The 18,400-nt window shown below is 39.1% G+C and overlaps 2 protein-coding genes across 3 annotated transcripts in view; both read left to right on the plus strand.

Annotated features, from left to right (window-relative positions):
- Positions 1–18,400, plus strand: part of LOC129722173 (uncharacterized) — a 71,625-nt gene that overhangs the window by 11,564 nt on the left and 41,661 nt on the right. The window lies entirely within an intron of this gene.
- On the plus strand, positions 15,415–18,299 carry LOC129720539 (uncharacterized). The gene is made up of 2 exons (XM_055672018.1): positions 15,415–15,610; positions 15,793–18,299. The coding sequence occupies exons 1-2, from the start codon at positions 15,415–15,417 to the stop codon at positions 18,297–18,299; spliced, it is 2,703 nt and encodes a 900-aa protein (XP_055527993.1).

Here is an 18,400-nt window from a genome sequence, read left to right on the forward strand (position 1 = left end):
CACACCAATTTGGTCCAGAACACATTGAGAATATGAAAAATTAGTATAATTATTCGTTTGTATACACTAGGGTGGGGAAAAGTGATCGATTTTCCAGAACCAAGTTATTTTGGTTCCTTCTGGGGCCCCAAACAACCCTAAACTTACAGAAAGTCATTGGTTTTGTCTACGCTTGGCGCATTGCATTTCAAATTTGTATGAAAATTTATATGGGAAAACCTACTTTTTTGCATTTACCTTTCTAGGGAGCTCAATAATGATCTAATAATGCACTACATTATGTTAAAGTATAGTATTTTAGATGCCTAACAACTTTGCAGACGGCACTGAAGAGCTACGATGTCTCTAAGAAGAACTATAGCTGTTCAAAGTTGGGCATGTCGATTTTAATGCAGAAAATCTTGTTTTCTGCCAACATTACCAATGTACCGGCTTAATGAAATGCAATGCGCCAAGCGGAGAATAAACCAATCGACTTCCGATAAATTTAGGATTGTTTAGGGCTCCAAATAGAACAAAAAAAACTTGGTTCTGGCTTTCTGCTATCAAGTTTCGTTTTTTCCATACAACGATTCCCCAACCTAGTATACACTGCTGAGTTTTTCATTGTTCCGAAAAAAACTGAGATATGCCTGAATTTACATGGTTTATGGACAGCCCCTTATCACTACAATATTTTCTTATATGACAAAATCATCTGCAGTAGAAAACAAACAATTTGACAACAAAAAATAATTTTGGCCGTAAATCTTAATTTTCCGACCATTGTGAATGGTCAGAGACCGTTGATAACTCTTCATAGTTTTCATCTTACTAGCTTCTCAATTACAAAATATATTTGAAAAAAAAAAATTTGTTCTAGACCCGCCGATAGAACATTTCATTTTTGGTAGCATATTGAGGGGAACACCTTAAGCTTTCGAATGTAGAGTATTGGAGCCATACTATTTTTTTTGCCTTAAATTTGCACTTTCCTAAGTGATATCCAAAATTATTAGAATCTAATCAAATTCGAAATAATCGAAAAATTTTCTACGTACCTTTGACAAAATTTTATTTCAATGCATTCCAAAATACATAACAATTTGAACGTTTATTACATTTTTAAAGTTACCCGCAATAGAAAAACTCGTCACTGGTTACAGAAAACATCAATAGCACAGTAAAACCAATGCTGATGGATTTTGTATATGCATTCTAGTATACTCAGTACTGATTTTGAAAATACAAAACCCGTAGAAAAACCATTGAAGAGTCACATACTTATATAACACTTTAAAAAGCTATTTGAGTGAGCCGATTTTACGGTAGTTATTAAAATCTACAAAAAATGTTTCCACCATCAAATTAAATCGCAGTGACAGAAGTGTTTGAACAGTATCTGAAGCTCTATCTAAGCTACAATCGAAGCATAATTCACTTTAATTATGGATCCATTTTCAATAATCGCATTCATGATGCTCATCATGCTACTGTACGACCATGAATGGAAAACTCTCCGACGCGTTTCAAAATTAAAATAATTGGCTGGCATAGGTTTCCTAATCATACACGCGGCCAGAGAGCCTAAAATTTGATCGACTATTATTGAAAATCACCAAAAGTCGGAAGTTCATCTTCCGAGAAGGCCAAAAGCTGCATATAATTCATTACACTTCCTGGCGTTATTTTCATTTTCATTAGGCATCTCCTGTTTCGCGGCCGGGCCGGGGAAGAAAGAAGTGATAATTTCTCAATCATGCCTAATAGCTTTCATCTCTGCGTTTTAGCTTGAAGACCGCACTATTATCGCATTATGGGGGCTGCAGGGAACCCGCCCCCGCCTTTAACTGGGAAATTTTATAATAACAAATTAGTTCCTCATGGACCGAACGCTCAAGCTGCGAGGCAACTTCAGCTAGTTTTTCTTCGCTCCACACACACATATTGGAAAAAATGGCTTCTTTACAGCTTACTTTGAAGTGATAAATGAATAATTAAGCTGTAGAATGGTCCACGATTATAAAAATTGTCTGATTAACATTTAGTAAATCCTGTAATTGTTCTACGGCATTATTGTAGTTCCTTAGGCAGTATGATCAGTAAAATCGGTTCACTCGGTTATATCCGTCGCGTGTGCCGTCAGTTTACTTCCTCTCTATGTGTTTTCCATACGAGAATACGACGTGCGGTTCGATTGTTTACCATTTACAGTTAGATATTTCGTGACAATTTTTGAATGTTAATTGCAGCAAAAATTGTGCTGAATATACCGGTTAGCTTGGTGGGTTTTCTGCTTCCTATAGCTTACGGTTATGGTGTAGTAAATGGGCTACATGATGTGTGATGTAATATAAAATATCTAATTTAAAACATGATACGGGCACAGTTAAACATTTTAACAGTTATTACCCGAAACCGGAACCATTACCCTGCACGGTGCCTATTTGTGACCGATAAATAAGCCACCGTACCGGAAAGCCAACGACGCCGTCAGCCATTGCTGCATCTCGCGATAGGCCGCTCTGCTGCTGTGGGAAAGTTACCACGGCATCTTCTTTTCACTGAAGTTGGCAAATTCCATACTCGCTTATTTTCTGGTCGGTTGTTACGAAATTTGCACATCAAGCCGCGTTTGAATGTAAGCCAAAGATAGAAAAGATATAGCATCACAAACAAAAACGGGTACCATCAATTTCACCATCTCTGCTCGGTTGGCATCGCAGTAAATTTATCTGTACAGCAGAAGCTTCAAAGTTTACTGCGCCATGTAAACTAGTAAGTTTTGATCCGCTTGAAAACAAGTTGAGGCACTGAACAACTTTTCCCGTCTGCGCTAATTGAACTGAAAATTTGCACTTCATGAGAGGTTTGATACTTTCGAGTGAAATTTACGAAAATCCTACTAACGCTACAATGGAAACTGCTTAAGATTATTTGTTTGTCTACTAAGTGAGAAAAAATGGACTCTTTCCCATCAGCAGTTTACAGTTAGGTTACAATCAATTTCATAATAACTTTTTTGCTTTAATTTGTTGAAACTGGTATCCAATCAACGGTTTGCACATGCTTTAAAAATTAAAAATTAAATTCTAAGGAGTTAATAATAGCGTGCATTAGTATGACTTTTATCCTAACTGCTCCCTCCTAGCTATAATAAAGTAGTTCTGGCAATTTATCCAGATAATGAATTATATAACCCGTCATAAAAGCGCATAATAAACTCGTTCCGGGTATTTGTAATAAAAATCTCCATTTGATTGTAATGCTGCAAATCAATAAACCCAAGACTTAAAACACCGTGCCAAAGAAATACTTTCTCCTTTTCCATTCGTAAGTGACAATCGCATGGAATCGCGCTTAAACAAGTTAATTAATAGTTTACCTCAGCATCAGATCAGATAGGCTTTAAGCTAAGATATTTCTTGCCTGGTGCATCATAGTGTCATACCAGATGCTTGATAAAATTAAAGCCGCTCGCGAGCTGCCGTTAATCAAAGTCAAAACGATCAGTCCACCTACCAGTAATAAAATTGTAAATAATGGTAACCCATAGCATTTTCATGCGTCTAAGTCGCTTGGTCCAGGTTACAAGCAGTCTCAATATTGAAATCGCAAAACGGAAACTAAACTGGGCGCAGAGAAAAAAAAATCATTACCAATCACTTCGATTGACGTCCGAGGCTTGTAAAAAATGCGAAAAAGCCATCAATGGTTACAGTCTCCCACCCGACCGTTCTCCGACGAATCGAAGAGCGAAGGTTGAGATATTTTGCCGATGTCGCGCAAATCCTAATCACGCCACCACGTAACGCATGCCGGTTTAGTGTTGCAAAGCGTTGGCACTCAGAGCTAGTATTTACGGAGAAATGGCCGGAGAAAATTTCAAGTTTATGAACGTTCGACCAAGTTTGTTGTTACTAACGCACAGTGTGGCTGTAAAGGTGCAATGTTGCAAAGTTGATGCGGATTTTTTCTGCTATTGCGTTACCGATACTGACTGCAACGCGGGCTCCAGCAACCGAAGCAGCGTGGCTGTGGTAATGTTACGTCTTATGTGGTCACCATCATTCAGTAATTGGTACTTGGTGATGATGTTTTTGTTTTACTCTAAATTTACAAAACAATTATTAGCTTTGTTACGTGACGAACCTCTAGTGCTTTATTGAGCGCCGAGAAGATCTTCGATTGAACATGAGCCATTATGACGGAGCCCCAGCACAAAGTAAAAAAAAAAGCATAAACCTTGTTTGGAATTGGAAGTCACGCTTCAGGCTATCTGCTTCGACGATATCGGACTTTTCAATTGGCTTCAGTTATTCGGACCAATGAGATTAGTTGGAGTATGACTGATTGTCATGCGAACGGAGCTGGTTCACTGGTTATAATTGGTAAGGTCAAACGAAGTGAAACTTAAGCCGAAATGGGAGCTAAATCAAGTTGAGCAAAACAGCAATAATCAAAATTTAAGATAAAATCTGTGCATAGTGTTTGTTTTGATTTAATTAAAAAATGCTAGAAACATTTGGTACATTGTTGATTTCGGTATGGGGCATAATAACACTGGTAAACGCAACGGTCGCTTCGAGTAGTGGACCGAACATCGCATCTTTGTCCTTATTGTATTTGTTGATGAACTACGCAATTTCCGGAAGGCACTTTGTACAGAGCAGCTTTGACATCCCCTTCTCGCTAATTGTCAGCCACAGCAGCACCTTCTTGAGGAACTTGGTGTGTGAAATGAACTTCACTTCGGAGCTCATTTCCTTCGTGGGGGACGTTAAATACGAATTGCCCTGCCAGTCGTTGCCATCCAGGGTGAGATGGATGGACTCGTTGTCCATTACCACCGCAAAGTCGCGATTCACCGAGAAAATTTACTTGACCACTTTATTCAGGGGCCGTTCAATAATTACCTTATCATATTTTTTCAATGTTTCAGGTTTTTAATCAAGCGATGATTTTGAAAAAAGCAAACATAACTTTCAGAACTAAGGGTTTGACACGGAACAGTAACATTTTAAAATCAATAAAAATGACTCCTAACATATACAGTCATGGAGAAAATGATAAATACACTTGCAGTGTTGGATAATTTTTCGTATTTGCGCACTAATTTTAATTGTTGTATAATGTTATGTTACGTCACTATGATCCACAGACACTCTTTTTAAAAGAGGCACGGAGAAATTTCCTTGTCAATCATTCCGAAAAATTTTTGCGTGAGTTAGTGTTTTTAAAGTGGCGACAAAAATAAATACACTATTGAAATATATATACAAAACAAGCCAAATTAGCTTTATTTCTCTACATATTATTACCAGAGTGACCTTTAACGTTACAAAACTCACTTTCAAAATTTTGTGGCTTGTCCTTTGTTTTGTAAAGCCATATTCAATCTTCCGGGTATGTTTACCACCAGGTTTTCACGAGTAGAAGCTGAACTAGCATTTCACGCTGCCTGTCCGACGTTCCATAAGTTTGTTTTATTCTTTGGACGATGCTTTTCAACCTAGACTTTCCCAATCTTCCATAGAATTTCTAAAGGATCTAAATTAAAAGTCTGCGCTGGTCAAACTAATAATTTAATATTTTCATTTAAAAATCATCTTCGAGTTTTCAATGCTGTATGTTTAGGATCGTTATTCTTCAACGAAGAAGCATGTTTTCTTTGGCATACGGAAGCATTGCGCTACGTAAAATATCTACCCAGTCGTTAGTATTCATAGTCTATGTTATAAAATCAATGGGTTCCATACAAGCATCAGAAAACAGTATTACACCGTTTTGTGGTCACTTCCAAATTTTACTACTTTCGTGGTTAATTGTGCGTTGAAGGCAGTATTCACCGGTCTTCTCACCAACTGCTGACCGTTTGAAACAAAAAGGTTAAATTTCGACTCATCCGACCAAGACACGATGTGCCATTCAGTTGCACCCTAGTCTAAAAACTTTTTAGAAAATTCAGTTCTTGCCAAAATGTGTCGCTTTTGAAGTAGAGTGTGTGTACCTAGGTGGTCGATTTTGCTTCCATATGCCGAAGAAAACATGCCACTTTGCTGGATCTTTATGCAGTATAACGATCCTAAACATACAGCATTGAAAACACGAAGATAATTTTTAAAACAAAAATATAAAATTATTAGTTTGACCAACGCAGACTCCTAATTTAAATCCTTTAGAAATTGGATGGAAGATGGGGATGCAAGATGGGAAAGTCTAGGTTGAAAGTCTAGAATAAAACAGACTTATGGAACGTCGGACAGTCGCTAGTTCAGCTTCTACTCGTGAAAATCTGGGCGTAAACATTCCACGAAGATTGAATATGGCTTTACAAAACAAAAAACAGGCCAGAAAATTTTGAAAGTGAGTTTTGTGACGTAAATAATCATTTTGCTAACAATATGTAGAGAAAGAAAGATAATTTGGATTGTTTTGTATATATATTTCAATAGCGTATTTATTTTTGTCGCCACTTTAAAAACACTAACTCACGCAAAAAATTTTCGGAATCACCGACAAAGAAATTTCTCCAGTTATTTCTCCGTTCTTCTTTCAAAAAGAGTGTCTGCAGATCTTAATGACGTAACATAACATCATACAACAATTAAAATCACTGCGCACTCTTTCTCCATGACTGTATGTCCATGTTCGCCAGGTACTTTTTCACTGTTTACCAGTTACACCGACCTCCCGGCCAAGCGCATGCAGGGCTGAGCCATTGTTCCCTTGGTCTACCTTTTAAGCATCCTTTGGAGCTTTTTGTTACTCAGGGTCGTTGGCCGTCCGAACCGGGCTTTTTCTCGACACTCTGATTGTTGTCCAATAGTGCCAAGATGTTCTAGATCAGCGGTTCTCAACCTGGGCTACGCGTACCCCTAGGGGTACGCGAAATCATTCAGAGGACACGCGAAAGAAAAATCAGTAATGGCGGATAAAGCTCTCTATAATACTTCATTTAATGTTCAAACTTGCTCTTAAAACATGACTGTAGCAATCAAACAAACCATAGTTCAATTTGAAACTTGAACTAGGCTACTAAAGCATGATCTACCACTACTCTCTCCCGCTCTGTGAGAGCATTCTAAGCCACAATTGATTTGGAAAATGTCGCCAAGGGGTACGCGGACAAAAAAAGGTTGAAAGCGGCTGTTCTAGATGCCGGAACAAGCGTTTTCGACGCGGCGGGGTACCGTTCTTTAAACGCGATCCTCTTGAAAGGAGTAGATTCACTGTTTTCGTCATCACGGTTAAAATTCGACTGACAGGGCTGCTAATTTTTTCTGATGATTAATGGGTTACTATGGCTGATGCTGCATGGGTAGTTTCGTCAGTGGGTGTGTAGGTAAACCCATGAAAAATCAGCGGATTTTATTCATTTTTTTTAATGCAAATGTTAAACCTGTATTTCCAGGATTTAAGTCATCAAAAACTCTGGAAAGTCTTCAAGTCTTTTTTACGACAAACTTAAATCAGACTTTTAATTATTGACTCAGACTTAATGATAACTCCAATTGCGGTTTAAATCCTTGAAGATTCACGAGTAAAAACCTTTTAGTCATTTTGTAGAATATGTATGAGTCATTCCATACGAAGTGTCCACACCACTTAGACACGATCTTTAAAGATTTGACTCAATGTGAAGGAAGTTAATCATCTGGGAGTTGGATAAATTTCCCTTTAATGGTAATTATATTATCTTATTTGCAAAAAAAAATCTACGTACTTGCGAGCGGCCTTCCGGCAGTTAACCGGAACATTCGCCATGGCGGACGAAAACATGCGTGTTAGGCATGTTTTTAAGCTGTTTCTTCGTTTTTTTTTATTAATTCCCCCTCAGTTTTCGCGACAAAATTGTTGGAATAGATCTTGCGCTTCAAGTTTGCCCAGGAATTTTCGATGGGACGCAGCTGGGGGACGTTGGGCGGATTCGCCGACTTCGGTACCACATCGATATTCAACCGCTCCATCTCCTCCAACGATCGCTTCGAGTAGTGGGCCGACGCCGAATCTGGCCAGAACACCGTGTCTTCGTCCTTATGGTATTTCTTGATGAACGACGCAACTTCTGGCAGGCACTTCGTACTATAAATTTCCCCGTTCACGGCCATCCCGGAGCGAAAGAAGAGCGGCTTTGATATCCCCTTCTCGCTGATTGTCAGCCACAGCAGCACTTTCTTGGGGAACTTGGTGTGTGAAATAAATTTAACCTCGGAGCTCACTTTCTTCGTGGGAGAAGTGAAATACGAAGTTCCCTGTCAGTCGTTGCCATCCAGGGTGAGATAGGTCTTATCGTCCATTACCACTGCCACGTCGCGATTCACCGGGAAAATCGACTTGACTGAGGCCAGTGGACGGGACTGCCGCTTCCTGACATGTATGTCCTGGTTCTCCAAATACTTTATCACTATTTTACCGCATGCACCCGGCCAAGTGTACGCAGCAATTTAGCCACTTTTCCCTCAGCATACTTTGAAGCATCTTGTCGCTCAGGGTCGTTGGCCGTCCAGAACCGGGCTTTCTTTCGATGCTTTGATCGTTGTCCAATAGTGTCAAGATTTTGTAGATGCCGGAACGGACATACCCGGCGTCCACAAAGTGCCGCACGATGTCCGTTTTTGACGCGGAAGGGTACCGTACTTTGAACGCGTACACTTCTGAATGGAGTAGCTTCACTTTTTTCGCCATCACAGTTAGAGTTTGACTGATAGAGCTGTCAATTTTTTTTTTTTGCTAACTCATGGGTTACTATGATTTATGATGCATGAGTAGTTTTGTCTGTGCGATTAAAGGTAAATTCATGAAAAATTGGCAATTTTTGTTCATTTTTTTACCACAAACCGATTGGAGTACCCCCTGCTCTGTGGGACCCTCCTCTTTGTTACAGAAACGTATTTTTTATTAAACCTCTTTTTTCATTTTCTAACTAACATTGTGTTTTTATGATAAATGTAGCCATTTTTTTAATTTGGTCATTTCGTTGTGTTCTTCGGAAAATTTCAAGTAAGAAACACCTGTCACCCTGTGGTAATATGAGTCAATCTCGAGATATAAAATTTTATTTTTACGAAATTAGTTCTGAATTTCTCAATTTTCATCAAACAGTCATATTTATTTGAAAATGTTTGTTAACTATCCAGCGCAAAGAACAACCAAAAAAATGATTTTAAGGATATCTCTGATTATAAGGGGTAATTTTTTTTTCTTTTTCCCGCAATGTTGCCAGATATTTTCTTTTAATTAATCTCACAAAATTAAAAAAGGCAACATACCACAAAAAAAATTATATTTTGGTGAATTTAGTTTTTCGTGATGATATTAGTTTGATCGTGGAGCCCGATGCTGAACTAAAAGCCGTTTTCAGAACTGAATCGATAGAAGGAATTGCAGTATACGTGGGTCGGATTTTCAGTACTCGAAGCAACTTTATCGAAACGGCTTTTAATAATTTTTCCGTCACTGCACTCCGTAGCCACAGCAGAAACGTTTTCAAGCATCCTTTCGCTCACGACATGACAAATCGTTAGTCGTCTCTTTTTCTGCTCTTCTCATCCCACATAGTATGATGTTTTCGAGCGCTCCAGTTTTCAATGCCGCTTTATAAACAAATATTGGCGGCTCCAGCCGCTTCACGAAGAGGGGCATAAGTTTTTTTGTTAATTTAATTTCAAGTGTAAAAAAATCACGCAGTACTATTAATTTCGCGGCAAACTCATTCAAAGAAAAAAGGCTTTAAAGTTAACCACTATGTTGTAGTTTTTTGTTACTTTTGCCTCAAGAGTAGGGTGTCCCAAAAAATCAGTGTTGTAAAAGTCAAGGTGCTCAACCCCTACTTGAAAGATAATGTTATTTATAGTATTTTTGTAGAACATTTCGACTTTCTAAAAAAATGTTTTCAGGTTGCCGAAACGTGATTTATGAGAAAATGACTTTTCTAAGCTAAAAAACCACTTTCTGTATTTTATTGCAATGCTGTTCGATTGCCATATTTTTCCGTATACACTAAGGTCGCTTTTTACGCGAGTTTTTTTACGAGGCTTTTTTTACGCGGATCCGGCATTTACGCGGTTTTTTACGCGGATTCCGGAATTTACGCGTTTTTTTACGCGGATTCCGGAATTTACGCGGTATTTTTTTTTTGTGTGTGGATTTCAGTTTCCCTTCACTCAGAATGAAGAATTAACGCTGTTTTTTTTACGCGGATTCCGGAATTTACGCCGTTTTTTTCTACGCGGATTCCGGAATTGACGCGGTTTTTTTACGCAGATTCCGGAATTTACGCGGTTTTTTTTACGCGGATTCCGAAATTCACGCGGTTTTTTACACTTTAGTGTAGTTTTTTTTTGTAGGCTTACTTTTGAAAATTTTGCATGGTTTAGTTTATTTCAATGTTCTACAAAAATACTATTTTTTTTTTCTTCATCTATACAAAAATACTATAAATGACATTATCTTTCAATTTAGGGTTGAGCGTCTTGACTTTTTCAACATCATTTTTTTTGGACCAGCCTACTCAAGAAATATTTCGTTGTTAGGGGAGTGACCTCCCTCTTCCTCCTAGAACCGCCGGATACGAAATTAAACAGTAGAGGTTCCTTATTGAATCTTAAGGCTGAAAGAAAAATCCAGTTCAGCGATGAAAAGCCGTTTAAAAAAGAATCGCGTCCCGGTAAAAAGTTTTCCCATGATTGTTTTTCGGTTTTCCCTGATATTCCCTGATTTCCTTATCGAAAATTGAATTCCTTGACATTTCCTGATTTTCCAGGATTTCGCCACCCTGAAACAACACGTTTCCAATATTTCCGTTAAGCTACCAAATCTGACTATAGATCTAATGGTAGATTGGGAGTGGAAAAATTACAAACAAAAGAAAAAAGTTATATCTCGAGATTGACTCGTATTACCTCAGGGTTATAGGTGTTTTTTTTTAATTTTATTTGTCGAGACATGCTAATGTTGTTCTATAATACAAAAATAGTCTATCTGGCAACACTTCCGGTCAAAAATAATATTTTTCTGGATTTTCGGTTGATTTTACGTCTTACGTCTCTAAGTTGTAGGAAAAAAGAAACAGGGGTTTTGAGCAAAAAATTCGTGATTTTGTTACAGAGCTGGGGGTATTCCAACCGAAACAAAAATCGAGATTTTACAAAGTAACCGAAGATGAATAATTCTCCCAAATCCTACCCTCTTCCTCCTTTTGTGGAGCCCCCCCTATATTTTTAGGCTGTGGTTTCTCATTTTCACAACTTTCGGCGATTTGTCCGCTGGTTTCATATGTTTTCTCAGCTTTGTCCTTGTCAAATCGATAGGCGATAGGCGAACTTCAAGGCAGTTTGGATGATTCATTTCCTTTGGTACACATGGGGCATTGTAGGTTTTATACACCTCTAGCGCATCCTTGGTAGGAAGCAAGATCGGGCCAAGCGATTGTATGGTTGTTATGATTTAAATAAAGGGTAAAAACCATTTTTATAAACACTCTATCACGTAAATTTTGCCATTCATTGTGTTAGTCGATAATGAACGGACGTGACATTTTCCCACAGTCGCAAACAGTTTGTCACACTATAACCTTCCTACCATTTTTCCGGTGTGAATGGCTTTCACTGATTTAGGGACATCCATTCCCTTCGGTATGATATAAAATTGCGGTCCTGGCAGAGTTTCATAGTCTAATGTCTCCGATGTCTTTGTCAGTAGTCTACTATATAAAAATGGAATTCCGTAACGCAATTGATATTGATATTGTTCATTTCTGTTGCCTATGTGCGTGCAAAGATGCCAGATTTTTTTAAAAAACAAATTGCTTGCTCTGCCAAAAGTCGACAAAAATCTTCACACATTTTGAGCAAGTCTCAGCAAACATTAGGAGACTTGAACAAACATCTGCAATAACTATGAAAAAACTGCAAATATCTGCAAATCAATCAAAGTCGAACTCAAAAAATCTGCAGTTTACAGCACATCATACATGCAGCACAGCATATTTTCACATCATCTGGTACCCTTGCGTACGTGTATGTACTTGAAAATGTTTGGATTCATGAATGTGCGATACTTTATCGATACCAGAAAATCGAAATGTTGATACTTTTCATCCGATATACAAAATATTGGGCCATGAAGTATCGATACTTATTCATTAGATATTTTGGATATTTGAAAAATAAAAAGAAACAATAAATGTACGCCAACTGGATGATTAGATTCATTTTTTGAGTGCATCATCAGCATTAATGATCGTCAAAGGAACAACAAATCGAACGCTCCCGTCTGACAAACCGAAAAACGTCATCGTAGATTAGGTTTTTGTTCAATATCTTTTATTAAATCTTATAGAAAAATTGTCACAAAGTGTATTTTTCACGCATTTTTGTTAGAAGAAAACAATTACGTTGTCCAACGGTGTAGACTTTTGTAATAGCCAGGCCTTAGACAAGCCTACGCTATTGCACTTGGTTTGTATGTGACATATTTTTGGCTCCGTTTTTATGTTGTTTTTCATATGGTATTTTTGGGTCATGAAAAGATGACGTTTATAATAGACCAGGTATTTTCTTTTCAATAAACTATTTGACGAGACGTTTCAAAACACAATTCATACATAAAATTTTGACAGGAGGCACGGAATCGCTGACCTAATGCACGTAAAAGCAATATCAATATCATCGGCAGGTTGCATGACAACTGTCAGTTTATAGAATGATCTATTTTTCCCGACATTACAATACCAATAATACCGGAGCATCAATATTTTACTTGCGATTCGATCATTACGTGATATTGGATCTCTGCGATATACATTGTGAAAAATCGACACGAAACGCGAAGTGGATTCCATCTACATATGTGCCAATCACCTCCCTGAGACGTTCGTAGTCTAAACACTTATGTATGTGAGAATAAAATGACATTCACACTGCTATTAGCAGCGATATCTGCAGATTAGGTAATACTGAACAGGAGTGAAGCTGTCTTTCCTGTGCGGCCATTGTTGTTTGTGGCTCAGTATCGAGGAGTTCGTCATAATACTGGTACTGTTTAACTATAGATAAAAATATTACTGTGTCAGGGAGGTGGTGCTAATAGATGAAACATTTCATTACGTACGCGTTTCAGTTCACAGCACAAAATCAAGTATTTAAACTTCAGTTTGCTATGTTATGCATACTAAAATCAAGCTTCTTTCACTCAGATTCAAATGCTTAAAGGTGTCGAATGCCGAAGCACGTCAAAATACCGTATATTCCAATAAAAATCGGCATGGGTCGACATGACAGAATGAATGGGTTCGTTGATTGGCATTCATATATCAAGAGCATTTGGGATGAGCGTGCGATTTATTTTCAGTGCATTGTGATGCCAAATATCGATATTTATTGTGTCGATTCCCATCCCCAATACATTAACCGATTGTGATTCCCATCCCTAAACATAAAGGTTGTGTAAAGCAGGGATGCCATATTTTGATGTGCATTTCGAATTTGAAACTATTTTTTTATCTGTATATGAGAGAAATCTGTGTAAGATTGCCAGGTTTCGTGAAAAATTTGTGTAAATAACGTATAAATTCACACAGATTTTTTATTTTTGGCAAATATCTGTAATCTGTATTCACAGGTTACTGTAGACAAATCACTTTACATTTGATTTCACAGATAAATCCGTATATGTGGCATCCCTGATCAAAAGTTTAAGACATTGTATTTACAAGTGCAGTAAATTTATTTGTGAGATAGATTATCGGAAAACTGAATGAAGATTGAAGATTTCACATAAGAGTTGAATTGATAGGAGACAATACATAGCAAATATATAGCATCGAAATTTGTAATTTGTACTTGAAATATACGTGCAGCAGTTCTTTCGATTAAAAAGAGGTTCCAGTGATATACACAATGGATCAATCTACAAGTGGAGGTAAATCAATTTAAAATTTAGAGAAAGTTTATAATGTTACTAACGTAATTTTTTCCAATTTATTCGTAGCAATCAATGCTGTGGCAGCAGCTACAAATTCTATTGAGTCGGCTGTAATGGATATCAACGACAAACAAAACATAGAAGTAATACCTATTCACCAAAGAATAAAAAGGAAATGATTGTTTCACATTTTTATTATAGGAACCTGTGGCTGGCCCTTCCAAAGGATTGCAAAACGTGACTAATCGGAGAATAGTAACTGCAGAAGATAAAAAACACCGCGAAGATACTCGAAACCGTGTTTCGAAGTGGCGGTCTAACCAAACCGATCAATCACGGGACAATATTCGTTCTAACGACAGGACCCGAAAAGCTGCTAACACGGTGAAAGAAAGTAATCGCGCGTTCTTGCACAATGCAGCGTTAAACTATCAAGCGGATGTGGAATACCACAAGCTACCAAATGTTCAAATAGGAAGCATGAACATCAAATGCACTTATTGCCATGCACTAAAATTTTCAGGGGAACCGGAAGGTCTTTGCTGCTCTAAGGGCCAAGTCAGGCTCTCATCCCAAGAGTCTCCTCCCGAGCCACTTCGATCTCTAATAAATGGTCTACATCCAGAATCACGACACTTTTTGTCAAACATCCGAAAATACAACTCCTGCTTTCAGATGACTTCATTTGGAGCTACACGACAGGTTCGAGAACATGGTTTCATGCCAACTTTCAAAGTTCAGGGTCAGGTATACCATTTGGCTGGTTCCCTTTTACCAGCGGAGGATACGAATCCACAATACCTTCAGATATATTTTGTTGGCGATTCTAGGAATGAGGCGAATATAAGATGCTCAAATATATCCGACATTAAACAAAGTGTTGTTTTACCCCTTCAAGAACTATTACATGAGCACAATATATATGTAAATATATTTAAAACTGCATTAGAGAGAATGCCCTCAGATTCTTATCAGGTATGCTATTTTTGTTAGTGCTACTTTTGGAGATTACCAGAAAAGGTTTTAATTTTTTACTAAGGTAATCATCCGACCTGACAAAACTCCTGCTGGAGAACATGTTAGAAGGTTCAATGCTCCAACTATAGACGAGGTAGCAGTTGTGATGGTTGGAAATGAATTCAATCAGCGAGATATCGTGTTGCAAAAGAAATCATCTCAATTGAAACGTGTAATTGAGACTCATAGATCGTATGATGCTCTTCAGTATCCCTTGATTACTTGGCAAGGAGAAGATGGGTACAATTTTGGCATCCCCAGGATTGACCCAGTTAGTGGTGGGCCAAAAGCAAAGAAAGTATCGGCGATGGACTTCTACGCGTACAGAATAATGGTGAGGGATGAGGACGAGAACGTGATATTGAAATTCCGTCAGCTCTTTCACCAGTTCGTCGTAGATATGTATGCCAAAATAGAAAGTGAGAGATTGTTGTATATTCGGCTAAATCAAAAGAAACTTCGAGTGGATGATTACGCTCACCTCAAAGAGCTATGATCAATGATGCTCGGCCAGGTGATCTAGGACAAATGGTTATACTACCTTCGAGTTTCCAGGGTGGGCCGAGGCACATGCACGAGTATACGCAAGACGCTCTCACTTACGTACGACGATATGGACGACCAGATCTCTTTATTACATTTACGTGCAATCCGCTATGGCAAGACATCAAAGATCTTCTGTTTCCAGGTTAGTTATCTATAAACTGAACTATAGATTTTCAATGCAGTCCCTGATGGATGTGCTGTGAATTGTTTACTTAGAGTCGAGCTCATCCATAGCAATTCTGGCATGTAAATGCCAGTTAGACTTTACCTCTTTTTAATCGTTGATACCTTATTTGATGTGATTATTTTTCCAATTCTACATAGGTCAATCGCCATCTGATCGCCATGATTTGATAGCACGAGTTTTCAAACAGAAACTATCAATTCTTTTGCAATTAATTACAAAAAGCCACGTTTTCGGCGAATTAAACGCATGGATGTACTCAATCGAATGGCAGAAAAGAGGGCTGCCTCATTCGCACATGCTGGTGTGGTTGAAGAATCACATTCATGGTAGCGACGTGGACAAAGTTATCTCTGCTGAAATCCCGAACAAAGAGATCGATCCAGAACTTTACGGTGTTGTGACCTCTCAAATGGTCCACGGGCCTTGCGGGACGTTGAACCCCAATTCTCCGTGTATGGTTAATGGGAAGTGTTCAAAGGGTTATCCCAAGCAATACTTATCGGAAACAATGTCCGGGAATGATGGTTACCCACAATACCGCCGGAGAAAACCGGAAGAGGGAGGATTCTGTACCAAAATGCAGATGAAGACCAGTCAAGGTTTCCATGAGGTGGAAATTGATAACAGATGGGTGGTTCCATATTCCCCGCTACTATCAAAGATTTTTCATGCTCATATAAATGTTGAATCGTGCCATTCGGTTAAAGCCATCAAGTATATGTGCAAATACGTGAACAAAGGTAGCGACCAAGCTGTTTTTGAGTTTTCGAACAGTTCAGACGAAGTACAAGAGTTTCTGATGGGTAGGTATATCAGCAGCAACGAGGCTGTCTGGAGAATCCTGGGATTTTCGCTTCATGAACGAAGTCCAGCCGTTGTTCATCTGAGTGTTCATCTTGAGAATGGACAGCGAGTCTATTTCACCGAACACAACCTTCAAGGAAAACTGCAGACTCCACCTGCAACAACCTTGACGGCATTTTTTGATCTATGCCGGCAGGATCCATTTGCGAGAACTCTTCTGTATTGCGATGTTCCGACGTATTATACCTGGAACGTGGCTTCGAAAACATTTCAAAGACGGAAGCGAGGAAAGGCTGTTGACGGTCATCTCGACATCAAAGCATCTGATGCTCTGGGTCGTGTGTATACGGTGCATCCAGCAAATGCAGAGTGTTTCTATCTGCGAATGTTATTGCACATTGTGAGAGGACCTACGTCCTTTGCAGATTTGAAGACTGTCGATGGGCAGGAGTGCGAAACTTATCGTGAAACTTGCTTGAAACGAGGGCTTCTTGAAGATGACCGGCACTGGGAGGAGGCGCTTAGGGAAGCATGCGCTACTCGGTCCGCAGCTCGGTTGAGGCATCTTTACTGCATTCTTCTTACCACGTGTTCGTTGGCTAATCCCCTTCATCTGTGGGACAAGTTTAAAGATGAAATGAGCGCAGATATTCTTCACAATCTCCGAAGGCAAAATCCTGAACTGAATGTTCAGATCACACCAGATGTACAAAATCAAACCTTGATTTTGTTGGAGGATCTTTGTATGACGATGGCCGGGAAACACATTAACCAATACAGTCTTCCTTCTCCTATCAGAGATCATTCGAATTCGTTGCGTACTGAAATTTTGCAAGAACTATCGTATGATCGTGTCCAGTTGCACGCGTTCGTTGCTGAAAAAGAACCTCTGCTTGAAGCTAACCAAAAGGCAGCATACAAGGAGGTTCTTCGGAGGGTTGAAAACCAAGACGGCGTTATTTTGTTCTTGGATGCGCCTGGTGGAACAGGCAAAACATACGTGATAAACCTTCTTCTAGCAAAGCTTCGCTCGCAGTCGAGCATTGCCTTGGCTGTTGCTTCATCTGGAATTGCAGCGACCCTATTACACGGAGGTCGTACAGCCCATTCCGCCTTCAAGCTGCCTTTGCAACTGGCACATTGCGATACGGTACCAACATGCAATATTGCTAAAGGATCCGGTTTGGCGCAACTGCTACAGGAGTGTAAGCTGATTGTGTGGGACGAGTGTACTATGGCTCACAAACATGCACTGGAAGCCCTGGATTTGACTCTTCGAGATCTCAAGTCAAATGATCAAGTGATGGGTGGAACTGTAGTGCTGTTGGCTGGAGACTTCCGGCAAACATTACCAGTCATCCCCAAGTCCACACCTGCTGACGAACTCAACGCTTGCCTCAAGGCCTCTCACCTGTGGAGAAATGTGCGGAAACTTGCGCTTACTAAAAATATGAGAGTGCATGTATTGGGAGACGAATGTGCGGAACTGTTTTCTAAGCAACTTCTCGCTCTCGGCGATGGAAAAATATCCGCAGATACCAGTGATGGACGAATATCCTTTCCAACCAATTTTTGTTGCATGGTAGATTCCCAGTTAGCACTGCAAACGAAGGTCTTCCCCGATATTCAACTCAACTTCACAAACACGCAGTGGCTATGTGAGAGAGTCATTCTGGCATCGAAAAATGATTCTGTTTTCAGGATCAACAAACGAATGTTGGGTTTACTTCCTGGTGAGATAAAGAGTTACAAAGCTATAGACACTGTAGATGATCCAACGGATCCACTATCCTATCGAATTTCTGAATTCACTACAGCCATCCGGAATTCCACCATATAATTTAGAGCTCAAAATCGGCGCTCCGATTATACTTCTAAGAAATCTTCAACCACCAAAAATGTGCAACGGAACCCGGATGATAATAAAGAATCTGTACAGCC

Source organism: Wyeomyia smithii, chromosome 2, assembly GCF_029784165.1.
Source record: "Wyeomyia smithii strain HCP4-BCI-WySm-NY-G18 chromosome 2, ASM2978416v1, whole genome shotgun sequence".
Lineage (NCBI taxonomy): Eukaryota > Metazoa > Arthropoda > Insecta > Diptera > Culicidae > Wyeomyia > Wyeomyia smithii.